Source organism: Epinephelus lanceolatus, chromosome 12 (assembly GCF_041903045.1).
Source record: "Epinephelus lanceolatus isolate andai-2023 chromosome 12, ASM4190304v1, whole genome shotgun sequence".
Lineage (NCBI taxonomy): Eukaryota > Metazoa > Chordata > Actinopteri > Perciformes > Serranidae > Epinephelus > Epinephelus lanceolatus.
The window spans coordinates 31,186,385-31,201,632 of record NC_135745.1 but is presented as its reverse complement, the minus strand read 5'-3'; the positions used below and the strand labels follow the sequence as shown (position 1 = coordinate 31,201,632).

At 43.8% G+C, this 15,248-nt stretch overlaps 1 protein-coding gene across 1 annotated transcript; it reads left to right on the top strand.

The window, feature by feature from the left end:
- Positions 1-4,387: 4,387 nt before the first annotated feature.
- LOC117272024 (RNA-binding protein MEX3B) lies at positions 4,388-11,793 on the top strand. Its single transcript, XM_033650686.2, has 4 exons — positions 4,388-4,710; positions 5,244-5,819; positions 8,737-8,984; positions 9,125-11,793. Exons 2-4 carry the CDS (start codon positions 5,309-5,311, stop codon positions 10,343-10,345), a joined length of 1,980 nt encoding a protein of 659 aa, XP_033506577.1. The 5' UTR covers positions 4,388-4,710; positions 5,244-5,308; the 3' UTR covers positions 10,346-11,793.
- Positions 11,794-15,248: the final 3,455 nt, after the last annotated feature.

Sequence of the window (15,248 nt, the reverse complement as noted above, 5' to 3'; positions counted from 1 at the left end):
GGTCAGAGCCAAGTCCGATCCAAGGAGGCCCCACCTTGGATTAGGGGTACATCTGGGGTACCGGCACATCACAAGAATCCTTGAGCAGATTGGGACCTGGGAAATTTAGAAGCCAGGTCGACACCTTGAGCTTTTTGTCACGCTCCACAGGCCATTTCTAAACTGTGTGTGGAAACACAAAGAGGGAGTATGGTACTAAAGACAAACATTTCAGGAGGAGATCTCTCCACAGCCAGTATGGACACGGGGAGTGATTACAGTGATCAATAACTCCACACCACCACACTGTAGGTGAGCTTTGATCTAAGATAAACTTTAAAAACATGTGAACCTTTAATTTGTTCCTCTCAACTTATGGTGCAACAAGAGGCAATGCCTTGAATATTTCTTCTCCACAATAAATATATATACACTGCCTGGCCAAAAAAAAAAGGTCATACACTCTAATAATTCGTTGGACCGCCTTTAGCTTTGATTACGGCACGCATTCGCTGTGGCATTGTTTCGATAAGCTTCTGCAATGTCACAAGATTTATTTCCATCCAGTGTTGCATTAATTTTTCACCAAGATCTTGCACTGATGATGGTAGAGTCTGACCGCTGCGCAAAGCCTTCTCCAGCACATCCCAAAGATTCTCAATGGGGTTAAGGTCTGGACTCTGTGGTGGCCAATCCATGTGTGAAAATGATGTCTCATGCTCCCTGAACCAGTCTTTCACAATTTGAGGCCGATGAATCCTGGCATTGTCATCTTGGAATATGCCCGTGCCATCAGGGAAGAAAAAATCCATTGATGGAATAACCTGGTCATTCAGTATATTCAGGTAGTCAGCTGACCTCATTCTTTGAGCACATACTGTTGCTGAACCTAGACCTGACCAACTGCAGCAACCCCAGATCATAACACTGCCCCCACAGGCTTGTACAGTAGGCACTAGGCATGATGGGTGCATCACTTCATCTGCCTCTCTTCTTACCCTGATGCGCCCATCACTCTGGAACAGGGTAAATCTGGACTCATCAGACCACATGACCTTCTTCCATTGCTTCAGAGTCCAATCTTTATGCTCCCTAGCAAATTGAAGCATTTTTTTCCGGTTAGCCTCACTGATTAGTGGTTTTCTTAAGGCTACACAGCTGTTCAGTCCCAATCCCTTGAGTTCCCTTCGCATTGTGCGTGTGGAAATGCTCTTACTTTCACTATTAAACATAGCCCTGAGTTCTACTGTTGTTTTTCTTCGATTTGATCTCACCAAACGTTTAAGTGATCGCCGATCACGATCATTGAGGATTTTTTTCCGGCAACATTTCTTCCTCGAAGACGATGGGTCCCCACTATCCTTCCAGTTTTTAATAATGCGTTGGACAGTTCTTAACCCAATTTTAGTAGTTTCTGCAATCTCCTTAGATGTTTTCTCTGCTTGATGCATGCCAATGATTTGACCCTTCTCAAACAGACTAACATCTTTTCCACGACCACGGGATGTGTCTTTCGACATGGTTGTTTAGGAAATGAGAAGCAACTCATTGCACCAGTTGGGATTAAATAACTTGTTGCCAGCTGAAAGATAATCGCCCATGCAGTAATTATCCAATAGGAGGCTCGTACCTATTTGCTTAGTTAAATCCAGGTGGCGACTTTTTTTTTTGGCCAGGCAGTGTATTTTAATGTTCAGTTCTGTAAAACAGCCTTTTACATTCATATAATACAGAACATAACAAAATTGCTGCACTGATACAGAACAGAGGGAGAAGAACGCTCCTCATTGGTTAATAAATGTTTATCTGGAGTATAGTAATTGAAATAAATGCAAAATGTGACAAGTATTAAAAGGAAAATTAAAATTATACAAACTCAGAAACTGCGTTATTCACAGAAATGTATTCATCTACTTGATCCTTAACAATTTATGAAGTGTCTCCGTATATTCTCAAATGTCTGCTGTTGAGCCGTTAATATATGAGTTATCTTTTGTAATGGAAGGCTTGATAACGTCCATCTTATCCCCTGAGAAGTGTCTGGTCTGTGAATGTTTTTTCATAAACTTACTTTACATTTTATGACTTGAAGCAAGTTGAGGTCTTTAAATGCTCCTTCATTTTACTATAGTTACCTCTGAATAAAAGAACAGAACAGACTCAAGTGACATTTTTTTTTAAATAACCCTCTCATTTATAACTCTTAACTCTTCCCAGAACCTTTTAATCTTTCTGCATCAACAAACACAGTGAATCAATGTTGCCTTGAATGTTTTGAAGTGTTTACATGCTTTGAAATGAACCCATCGCCCTCCATTATTTATTATTAATTTTATTTAATCCAACTCCGGGGAAATTCACATGTTACAGCAGCTCAAGAGTCAGAAGCAAGAAAGAAAAAAAAAATTAAAAATGCACAATTAAAACACAAAAAGGCAAGAAAAAAAAAAAGAATAATAAAATACAGTGCAGGGAGAGGCAAAAACCCAGAGGGCTCATTTGAAGCCTCCACCTAATAACATTTTCACAAAATTATTAAGAACTCAAAAGCACAGAACGATAATGAACAATACATAAAATAATACAAGTGATAACACACTACTAATAGCAAAATATGTTTGAATGCAGCAATAAGAAAACAGCAATGATGAAGATGTAAATTAGATAACATAAAATTAAAAAATAACATCTATATACACCACACACCTTTCAATTGTACACACACTGTATGTTCATGATTAATAGTGGCACAAGATAACTGAAGCACACATGGTGTGTGTAATGTATTTAATATGAATATATAGAGCCATAGGCCATATTGTCCTGCAAACCCTGCCTATGGTTCCTAAGTGCTGACAGGATGAGGAAACGATCTTCTTGGGGTGCCGTCTTCTTGGGACGCCCACTTTACGGCCTGTCTCTGACATCCCCCATTATATGGAACTTGGCCTTCAGTTTGCAGAGGGTACCAGGGCTCACTCCAAATAATGCCGCAACTTGGTTTTGCAGAACATCAGCTTGAAGTTGCCCTATCGCACGGGCCCTATCCAGATCAAAGTGGCGTGCCAATTCTTGGAGCAGACACCAACTGACCACTGTAGCAGGGCCTGTGCTCACAGGTACCTGGGGGTACCAGAGGCTCAAAACAAGAGTCAATAGCAACATCAAAAAAAAAAAAAAAAGCTGTTTGGCATAGGCAGAGAAGACAACCCACATTTCTCATTTTATTTATTTAGAGGACAGTGCACATTAATGAACATTGCTGTAAATGTGCCGGTGTTAGCCAAAGGCTAATTTTCAACTGTAGTCCTCCGGCATGATGTTAAAAAGACCTCAGGCCATTAAAAAACACAAAAACAGGAACACAGAAGTCATAAAATATAAAACAACAAATAAACAAAAACAGGAACACTCACATACTCAGCTCTGCTGCTCATCCCACAAACTCATGTTCCATACAAATGTGGCACTATTTAAAAGGGAAATAAACAGGCTTTCCAACGGTATAAGATTTATTGCCAAGAAGCATTGTTACAAAAAAAGAAATAATCTACCAAACACAAATGTCCTTACTTTTTGTGCTTAGTTTAGAAATAATCAGGGGTTGGGGAAAATAGGTATAGCATAGTATCGCGATATTTTGCGTGGCAATATTGTACCAATATACAGGCACCAACTATTGATTTCTTTATATTATACAAATTCAATTTTATTTTTAAAGCCCAATATCACAAATCACAATTTGCTTCAGAGGGCTTTACACGACAGGGAAAAATTATGAATATTGAAATTATGAATTTAGCTAGAACAGGAAAATAAGTTGCTTTTTCAGTCCACTAGATACATTATATTATTTAACTTTTTTGTCTTATTACTGTTTTTATTGCTGTTTATATATAATTCTTGATGTCTTATAGACTTCATCACTTTATTGCAGTGATATATTTGTATACTTCCAGCCCATTTAAAATGAACTCAATCAATTTCCCTGAATAAAGGATGGATATGATGATTACCTAGAAAGCACAAATAACAGCAAGCACCCCCACACTGCATGAGCATCACTTGTGTTGGACCACCCAAAACACCTCATTGGTAGCCATGATGAACACACCCAGCTCTGACCACATTTTTAAAGCATGTATCAATGCGTGTACAGTCTGGCTGCACAGACATGCATTAAAGAGGAGGGGGGATAAAGTAGTGCCCTGCAGACTGACAGACACAATGGCAGTGACAGCAGCTCGCCGTTGATGCTCTCCCCTCGCTGCTGCATGTGGCCTTTGAACCCATTGTTGTGTCGCGGGTGACGTCAGTGCCGTGTGCGGGAGACGGAGCGGCGTGCGCCTGGCGAGACAAAGGCGGCGGACCGACCGGGGTCAGGCAGCAGCAGCAGAGAGCCGAGAACCACTGTTTTTTTTTTTTTTTTTTTACTAAAAGGTAACTGCTAACCTTGGATTTTCAGCTGCGGCGCGTGTCGGTACGCAGAATGAAGACCCGGTGACACTCCCAGGAATATGCTGTGACTCTCCTGAAAGAGGAAAAAAACAACACTGCCCTCTCTTCGGTTTTTAACGTTTTTCTCCTACGCCCCCCCGTTTAGCGTGCTAGCTAGCTAACCGTGCTAGCTCCCTAGCGTTGGTCTCCTCCTCCTCCTGGCTGCTTCTCATCTTTCCCTCAAAAACTGGGCGACGGGCGAAGGGAGGATCTCGTCGACAAAGGCAAGATAAAGTGAGTTCATGTGGTTTTTACACTTGTTTAATTTTAAAAATCGCCGCTGGGAGGGAGTTCGTCTGTCAGAGCGAAGCTAACAAGCTAGCTGTGGTGCTCCCAAACAAAGGGGTCGACAACGTGACTGAGTGCCGACTATGTGGAGCTAGCCTGTTAGCTTGGCTGCTGGAGCTAACAACAGCTCATATACCTATTTTATCTTTTATTTTTTTAATCCGTTCAGCGCATGTAAAAGTGTCTGGAGGTAATGCCACGCGTGTTCTTTGTATCTGTACTGAGCAATAGTTATTCCACGGGTGTAAAAGCGGACATGCTTTATCCTGACTAAACAAGCAGCCTCTGGATGGTTTCAGTTGTCAGACAAGGAGCAACAACAGACAAAGCAAGGCGCCCAAATCAACACTGCTAATGTATGCTGCTGTTTATGAATGATCCGGGGGTCCACGGTGCGCATCCCCAACCTTGTTTTGTGTGTTTATTTACAAACAAACAGCTGACTTTATTTGTTATTTTTCCTTTTTTTTTAATTCCAGAAGAGGGTGAGCTCACTCCCAACACACAGGCATCCGTGATCTGATGTGAGATCCACGGAGAGACTATGCCTAGCCCTTTATTCCACCCCGAGATTATGGACCACGACGTGGTGATCAGCAGCCAGCACAACGGGGTCGGTCTGCCCCGAGAGACGGACCAGGAGTCCCGGGAAGAGGACCACCAAGAGGCGCTCCGCTTCGCCCTGGACCAGCTGTCACTCATGGCCCTGGAGAAGGTGGACTGTGGGGGCGGCGGTGGCAGCGGAGGCGGCGGGCTGGTCGACACTCTGGATGGGACCCAGGGTCCCGGCTCTGAGGGCTGCAACGGCGTGGGCGGAGGGGGCTACGTGGATCTACAGATGCTGGAGCATCCCAACGGGTCCCGGGACTCGCCGACGTCCTGCTCTCCGTCCCCGGAGTACTACGGCTCGGGCGGGTACCACATGGCCGGCTCGCACCCCATGCTCCACGGGGAACAAAGCTCCGTCCTCTGCAGCAGGAAAAGAAGTGTCAACATGACTGAATGTGTGCCTGTGCCCAGCTCTGAGCATGTGGCAGAGATAGTGGGGAGACAAGGTAAGAGCATGAGTGTGTGAGATTTATTTGGTGTTTGTGGACAGCTTGTTCAGGCAGCATGCAGCCTGGTTGTTCTTTGTTTGGGTGGCAGTCTGCTGAGAGGAGGGTTCCTGAACTTTTACAGCCTGAGCTCGGTGCTCTGGTCGGGCTGCACTCCTCTATTTGGGTCTTTAATGTCAGCATAATGCGGCTCCTCTATTCAAAAAAGCCTCGCTTTCTATATTAACACTCCATTTTTAGCAGTATTTAGACAATGCATTGACATAGAGTGACTGAGAGAGTGTGGTTGATGAGTAGGAGGGAGGGGGAGGGGTGGGAGAGGGTCAGACAAAGCGGCAGATTGTCGGGAGTCTGGACATGTCTAGCAGCCTGCACCAAACAAAGAAAATACACCAAAATGCGCTCATTTTAGAAATCGCAGACCACAAGAGGTAGCTTTTAACACTGGACTCGCATTTCTAGCCCATGCATATGTTCACAGTAGATTATTATTGTGTCTGTGGAGCAGAATTTGGAGCTGAAACGGGGCAGCAGGCGCACAAACACGGGACTGGGCGGTGTTACGCCCTGCACCCAGCTCTGTCTGCCGATGCTGCTGCTCGCCTCGCAGCCGCTCCGCTTTATACATCCAATTTTTCTCTCCTGTTTCTACCAATATGCGTCCTCTACATGAAATACACCCATGTTATGGATTAGGTTTGCCCGTCGCGGCCGCGGCAGCGTTACGGCATTGTTCTCTTTGTTTGAAAAAGCCATGCTTTCTGCTTCCCAGAATGACATCACACTCCGTGCGCCCGATTGGTCGCCGAGCAGCGAGCGTCCATATTTAAAGAAACAGAGCGCAGCTGATGCTGGCGGAGGAGCATGAGTTGACACAAGCAGTGCAGCAGATATTGACTTTATGTTTGGGCAGACAGGCTCTTCAGGAATATCTTGCGTGCATGCTGCTGCTGCTGCCACGGATATGTTGTAATGATGCGAAAATGATGCATCGTTAAGGCGCTTTAACTGGAGTGCTGGGCTGATTACTTGTTTTTGAGGACTCAATATTCAGCATGTTGATGCAGCCATGTTGATTTATTATTGATCTGCATATGTTTTGAAACAGTTGATGATGTGTTTCTGCACATTAGAGCTTCAGATTTAATATCAAAACAGCAACATGGCAAAGTGTAATATCCAAATTACAGGAGTTGCACTTTTAGTTAAAGGTAAAATATGTCACAACACACCACGGAAAACAAAACAACATGGTGATACAGAGATGCCCCAGCCTTAAAATCATATTTCAGATGTAAGGTAACACGCTTGTTTGGTACAGACTCCAGCAAAAATCACATCACAATAATTTTTATATAATTTTTCAGTGAAAATGAAATGCAAAAATTACCATTCCCACTAAAATCATGACTCACACTGCAATACTAGTCAAAATAATTTAAATCAGTTTTTTTTGTCTTATTATGCGGCACTACTTTACATAACATAATTGTCAGTTAATACACCTACTGTAGTTAAAATGAATGCAGTCCTGCAGTAAATCCTACCATCATGAAGATTGTTATGTTCAGTTTTTGTTGAAACAGTTTTAGAGAGGCGGAGATTTAACTTTATGATTAATCTGGAGGCTGCAGTTTGTGGTTGTTTTATATTAAGGGGTGTTTTTAATATTTTGTCTACCTCATTTACATCAGAGTGCAGCTAAATACTAGAAATAACTATGTGTGGGGGGGGAATAGATAGCATATTAGCACAGTATCAAATTCAATTCAGTTTTATTTTTAAATCCCAATGTCACAAATAACACCTTGCTTCAGGGGACTTTACAGCATATGACAACCCTCTGTCGATGGACCCTTACAACAAGTCAGAAAAACCATTAACAGGGAAAAAATATGAATATTGAAAACAGAGTTAGAATAATAAAATCAGTTCATTTTTCGGTCCACAAGATAAATTTTGCTGCTATAAAAATGATCAAAGTGAGATGAACAGACTGAAAACATTATCTTAATGAATTAAACATGTCAATAAGTAATCACAATATATGTTAACGCAGTACTCAGGATATTGTAAAACATTTAGACTTGCAGTAATAATAATGTATTGTGACTTAAGTATTGTTATATATATAGTATCATGGTGCCTCTTCCCACCCCTAGAAATAACACAGGGTGTCTGCAAGTCCGTAAAAAGTCCTAAGATGTCATAAATTAAGATTTAAAACTTATTAGCCCTTGAAAGTTATTAAATAGTCTCAAATTTGAATTTTATGTAAACATTTTATCCATTTTTTAATTTCTTTTTGACAAAATGAGTCGAGCTCTTCAGCACGAAAGTCCACATTTCTGATGTTACTAATCTTTAAACCTAACACTGAACCTGATACTGTCTTTTTCCTTTATACTTACTGTTTGGCAAAATGTAGAGTTACCTTACTCGTTCTATCTCTGCAAAAAAATGATCTCTGCACAGGATCTGACATGGTTTATTTACCTTTTATACTTACCCGCAATGCTTGAATTAAAAAAAAAGATGTTTTGTCCTAAAATCAGTCTTAAATTTGTTTTTAATGATCTTGAAAAGGTCTTAAAAAGCATTCATTTTAAGTGTCTGATACCTGTAGACACCTTGTAAAAACACGAAAAACTACAGCGTCCAGATGTCAGATGAACATCTCAATTTCAAAACTGAACATTCACGTAGGTTCGATTTATTACAGCACTGTTGTGTCAGACTGTTTTAACGAGGTGTACTTGACAGGCTGCTACCAGAGTGTATCTGACCTGTTGTCTCAGACTTAATGTACATAATATAAGCACACTTGTGTGTGTGGCTGTGTTAAAAGTGTTAATATATGTGTGGGTGTGTGTTTGAACGTGTATAAGTGATGCTTCTGTGCTTCTGCGTCCTCCAGGTTGTAAGATCAAGGCCTTACGTGCCAAAACAAACACTTACATAAAGACTCCAGTCAGAGGCGAGGATCCGGTGTTCATTGTGACGGGACGCAGGGAGGATGTGGAGATGGCCAAACGTGAAATTGTCTCCGCCGCTGAGCATTTCTCTATGATCCGGGCGTCCCGCTGCAAAGCCGGAGGGCCTGGAGGAGGAGGCGGCGGCTCCCTTCCCGGACCGCCACACTTACCTGGACAAACCACCATACAGGTACAGACCTCCCTGTGGCTTAGTCATCATACTGTGTTACTGTTTTACTCTGCCAGATGACAATATATAACATCTGTTTGAGAAAGAAAAGTACAGCTCTGTTCTCTGACGTTAAAATACTTCTCTTGTCCCCAACCCAGGTGCGGGTGCCCTACAGAGTAGTTGGGTTAGTTGTTGGACCAAAAGGAGCAACTATCAAGCGCATCCAGCAGCAGACTCACACCTACATCGTGACGCCCAGTCGAGAGAAAGACCCGGTGTTCGAGGTGACCGGCATGCCGGAGAACGTGGACCGAGCGAGGGAGGAGATTGAGACCCATATCACCCTGCGAACTGGAACCTTTGTAGACCTGCAGGGAGACAATGACTTCCACTCCAACGGCACTGACGTCAGTCTAGAGGGCCTCGGCGCCCTGAGCGGAGGCCTGGGGGCATCTCTGTGGTCCAGGGCTACCGGCCACCATTCTGCCCCCCCTCCTCCTCCACCCTCCCCACCTCCTCCTCCTCTCCCCATGTCCATGCACCACTCCTCCAGCCGGAAGATGTCCTCATCAGTTGCCTATCACACGCACAACGGCGGGATGAGCTCAGACAACTTCAGCACCACTCGCAAGGCCAATGAGGGCGGCAGCCCCACGAGCCCCTTTAGCACAGGCTCCAGCAGCGCTGGAGGAGGATTCACTTTCGGGGGCGACTCCACCCCAGGGCTGCCCTCGTCAGATGAACTGGGCTTTGAGTTCAGCGCTGCCAACATCTGGGCGCCTTTCGTCAACGGTGGAACAGGCAATAAGACGGGTGGCTCTGCCCAACAGCAGCCTCTACGTCGCAACAGCAGCGGCCTCAGCGGCGGAGCCATCACTCCACGATTGTCTCCAACTCTGCCTCAGGACACGGGCGTGGGCCCCCTGGATCACCCATTAGCCCGTCGTGCACAGAGCGACCCCCTCAGCACTCTCTCCTGGCTGCAGTCCGGCAGCGCAGGAGGCGGCTCCTTCTCCGGAGCGTCCAGCTCCAGCTCCGGCGGCTCGTCGACTGGCTACTCCTCCTGCTCGGCCTCCTCCCTGCCAGGCGGCTCGCCCACTGACTCCGAGGGAGGCGGCAGCGGCGTGGGCCTCAGCTCCGGGATGCTGAGCCGACTGAAAGGCGGCTCCGGCCCCGGGGTCGCGGGCCTGGTCGGCGTTAGCCCCGGGATCAACAGGGACTGCTTTGTGTGTTTCGAGAGCGAGGTGACGGCAGCCCTGGTGCCTTGTGGCCACAACCTGTTCTGCATGGAGTGCGCTGGGCAAATCTGCCAGTCAGCTGAGCCGGAGTGCCCCGTCTGCCACACCCCCACCACACAGTGCATCCGCATCTTCTCCTAATGCCCCGGCAGGGGGGTGCGGGGCGGGGGGTAAAATCTGAGGGAGGCAGGAAGAAGACTGGAGTGGGGCACCAGCTGTGGGAGAGGCGATGGAAGGATTCACACTAATAACTTTCACACACACACGATGGACCATAATAAATGCATAATAGAGATGATGATACTATACGGATGTTGATTTATTGCTGGTAACTGTCAAGATTAATAATAATAATAATAATAATAATAATAATGACAATGACTTATTTTCAGAGTGAAGTTAATTGAAACTGGTCTGCAGACAGTCGGAGCTCAGACAGTCTCTCAGTGGTGAACTTATGGAAGGAAACTAGTGTCTTATCTCTCTTCAGGCCTTCATTTTGACCCGGAGCAGCCCGCGCCGCCGGCTGCCGGTCTGTCTTGACATTTTCTTCATTCTGGCTTCTTCAGATCTCTGCCTGCTTTCTCTCTCACAGCCTTTCCTTTTGACACTTTTGTACTTAACAGATATTTTTCGATGAAGCTGTCAATGAGGCCTGCACTTTTCTACTCCTTATTTTAATGTTCTCAACAGGACGCAAACCGTTCCAATAAATCCTGCCCCCCCCCCCCCCCCTTCTTCGCTTTCTCCTCTTGCTCTCACTCATGCTGTTGCGGGGGGGTTGCTATTTTTCTGGAACTTTTTTAAAGGTCGGCGTGTAGTCGGGCACCTATCAGAACAATAAGAGGGACCTCTTCGGGATGACTTCCTGTTTCTCGTTGCCACACAAGAATTAGCCATCAGTTATGCCAAATGAATGCTATTAATAGGCGTCTCTTAATTCTTGATCAAATTCCATAACTTGTGGGATGAATTTGAATGCAACACATTTCAGATGTGGCTGCTGCATTAGATTCACATGATGTGTTTTAATAAGTGAGAAACGTCCCATCAGTGATACTGTAGGAATGTGTCTGAGGTCAGTTCTCTGTGCGTTTGGGCTGCCTGACAATCCCTTTACATCTCTCTTTCTTGTGTGTGTGCGTGTGTGTGAATAACGCCCGCTCTTGCTGTTCATCGGCATCGTTACGTGTCTTCACCGTGAGAACGTCTGGTTTCTGTCCCGCTGCCCCTCTCCTTCACTTCACTCTGAGTCTCACAGGAAGGCTTTGCTCCGATCCATCCTCTCACATCCCGTCTGTTACGCTCACATCGACTCCGTTTAGCGTTTTCTACTAGATTCTGACTCTTGACTGTCAAGTGTGTGGCTCGCAGACATATTTTGAACTCTAGGATAAGATAGGGCTTTTCTGATGTCACACGTGAATGTTCTGTCCAATACGGAGAGGCGGCTGCACATGAAACAATAACAAGGGGCTCGATCGAACCATTTTTTCTTTTCATGCACTGTAACTCCAGGCCCCTCTAAAAAAGGTTAAAAAAAACAGCTCTTAACTGTTTTTGTTTCGGTAGTTTCGGTCTTCCACCCCACTCTTCACAGCAAAACTGTATGGCACTCTCTCAGATGACACACGGTCCATATAGCGCTGTATTCCCAGCCACATTTGGTGCACTATATGATTAGTTGTGTGAGATTTGTCCTATGTTTTCATAGCATTACTGAGTAACTCCCGTTGATGCGGTCGCATCCTGTTTTGTGTTAGTGGTTTTTAAAGAATTCAGTGTGAGTTTGCAGTAACTGCCTCTTATAGTGTTAATACTGTATGTATGATTTGGGCGATGTTGGTTGCCGTCAGTGGCCCTTTTTTTTGGTTGAACATGTGTGGAAATCGGCTCATAGAATGAGACAAGCCATGACGACAGAATTAAAACGACACACCTAATTCTCAAGGGCTTCCTCTGACTGCACAGACACACGATCACATTTTCAGGCTCACACGCAGTAGGTATCCTTTATGGCAGCTAGTAGCTAGGTCATCCAGGGCTTCCAGACACTCTTTGTGTTCAAATCCCAGCAGCTGCAGAATGTTTTGCTCGTTGTTTTTATTTTTAATTATTATATTTTCTAACTGTCCCTACACGGTCATCACATCGGGATCCTGTCAGTAGGGCATGCAGTCACAGTGTGTCCTCCTCTTCTGGACGTAGTCTCAGATCAGGACAGGGTGTAGGGTTTTAATGTCCAGGAAACAAAAGGGTAACTCTACTTGAGTGAGTAATTGGGCAGTTGCTGCTGTGCTTTGGTGCTCCAGCCGGTATGATGTTAAACTTATTTGCTGTCTGACTGTTCGTTTGCTACTTTAGGTGACGAGGGCAGCAGCTGCACAGAGGAATCTAATAAGCCGCTGTCCTGGTTGAGCGCAGCAGTGCACTAATTCATGTGTAGGAAAAAAACTCTGCCCCAAGAGCTGAACCGGTAGTGACGACTACCCATGGTGCTTTGGTGCAACTCCCTACTGAAACATGGCGATGAACAAACCCCAGTTGGGGGCGGTGGGAGGCCTCTTATAGCTCTCAGACTTCTGCAGTGCTCCGTAAATCTGACAACCTCGTCTTGTTAACCGGCAAACCCACCCCCTCGTCGGGCTCTGGTGTCAAACGTCGCATTTCGTCTCATGCGCACTCGGAACAGATGCAGGGCCGTGAACGTGTCCTTATGATCAGATTCGTCGTGACTGTCGTGTGAGTCTGTTGAGGCCAACCTCGAAGCCCTTCTTCAAACTGTCCAAGTCGACGTGTTAAAGGAATTAAACGTGTTGTATTTACCAGATGGCTCTAATGTAAATCCTGGTGTTGAACTGGGGTGTTTTTCTGGCCAATGAGAGAATGTTAGGGTTTAATGTACAGTAGTTTCATTGTTAAAAAGGTACAAAGTTTTTCAGATTGACTGCTGATTTTTATTTTTTTTAGCCAAACTTATCCCCCTCCCCCATTTCCTTCCTTAAAGGTTTGAAAACAGGGTTTCCTGAGGCATGCTAGCCAGTGACCTCTGACCTTTTTTTTTGTCATTAGAGAGGGGGGGGGGGGGGGGTGCGAAGAGAGCCACGCCAGAAAGGGGTGACAGACACCCCTTAAGCCTCCGCTCTCCTATTTTTTGCTTTAATTCTCTTTGTATGCAGAACCAAAATGTAAAACGTCGGCAAACTAGGTTCCAGGCCCGACCTGTGTGTGTATATACCCTGAATACAATCAACGGGATCTTGTTTTCAAAAGCAAAATGACTTAATTGAAGATAAGTGTAGTTTCTAAAGAACATGTATCATTATTTGTAAGTTAACCATCTGCATGTCTTCAAGCCACCTGGCATTAGCTAATAATTTTTAAGATAAAAAAAACAAAAAAACTTTTTACACATTTTATTTTTTACAATTTATTTGCTTACCTAAATATCCCAGACAATAATGTGACCCTTTTTATTACTTCAAATTTATTTTTATTTTCCATTTTTTTATTTTCCTTATTTCCTGTGTACTACATATAGGCAATTTATAACAAAATGAGAAAATTATTGAAGAAATTTTAAAATTGAAATATATTTTATTTGAAAGTTTATGGACCTTTTAACCGTGAGCCGGGAAAATTGTATAATCGTATAATTTGAGCTGACTTGACGGTTATGAGAAATGTATCAAGAGTTTTATTTTTTATGCTTCTTTAATAAAGTCTTGTTTTTTGGTTTCATTTTTTTACTGTAAAATAAGAGCTCGCCTTTGTGTGTCTTCATTTCAGTTGGGGAACATGCAGCAGACTGCAGCGGCTGCGTCTTGGCCACATGGTGGCAGCACAGACACACCTGCAGCAGACAGCTGCATGAATCATGGTGCAGCTCAGGCCTGTTTGTGAATCTGAGACCAGACATCGGGTAGTTTCCTGGAAAATCAGAACAGTGGTGTGGGCCTGGATCTAACACATGCATAGATTTTGGTGTAGCTTTAGAAGAAAAGTGTTAAAAGTAGAGCTGATTCAAGAGTTTAAATCCCTCATCAAACAAGAGTGCCTTATTTTTCAAACAAGATAAACCTTAAATGTGAATATTTGCTGCATTTTTATGTTTTAAATCAGTATAAATTAATTAAATACAGACTGCTGGTCTGGCCAGGATGTCAGTTTGGATTCTAATATTTTGGTGGTTTTCTGACATTTTATAAACTAAAACAGAGCTGAGATGAAACACTAAGACAATTAACAGCAGATTAATTGGGAACTTTTAATATTCAGTCAAATTTAAGTCAATTTTGCCAACTTTTTAAAGCTTCCAGCCTCTCAGATGTTCAGATTGGCTGCATTTCCTTGCCTTACACTGTTGTAAAATGTATATTTTGAGGATTTAGACTGTTGGATGTTTTTAAGCTACTTGTAGAACATTGTGAGACATTTTTCTAACATTTTATAGTCCAAATGTTTAGTCAAGTTGTAGCTTAAAGAAAATAATTAGCAGATTAATTCATAATGAAAACAATCATTGGTCACCAAGGCTTGACCTCTTTACTCCACAGCTGGTTTAAAGGGACAGTTCACCCCCAAATTAAAAATACATATTCTTCCTCTTACCTGTAGTGCTATTTATCAGTCTAGATTGTCGGTGTGAGTTGCTGAGTGTTGGAGAGATCACCGTAGAGATGTCTGCCTTCTCTTCAGTATAATGGAACTAGATGGCACTCGGCTTGTGGTGCTCAAAATGCCAATTAATACATTTGAAAAACTCAACACATCTGCACCCTTGTCTCTCCTTTTTTTGCCTTGTTCAAGCTTATTCCCCCTCCTTCATCAACTTCATACACACACACACACACACACACCAACAAACACTCAAAATACCACTCAACACTGTCAGCATATGTTATACTGATATGCCTGTGTTTGTCTTTTGTGTTGATTGTCATTTTAAACATGTCCTGTCTCCCACATAGTAATGTCCTTTTCATGTCTTTCACTTGTTTAGTGCCTGCATCACCATCATGACCTGGTCACCCAAGATAATCCA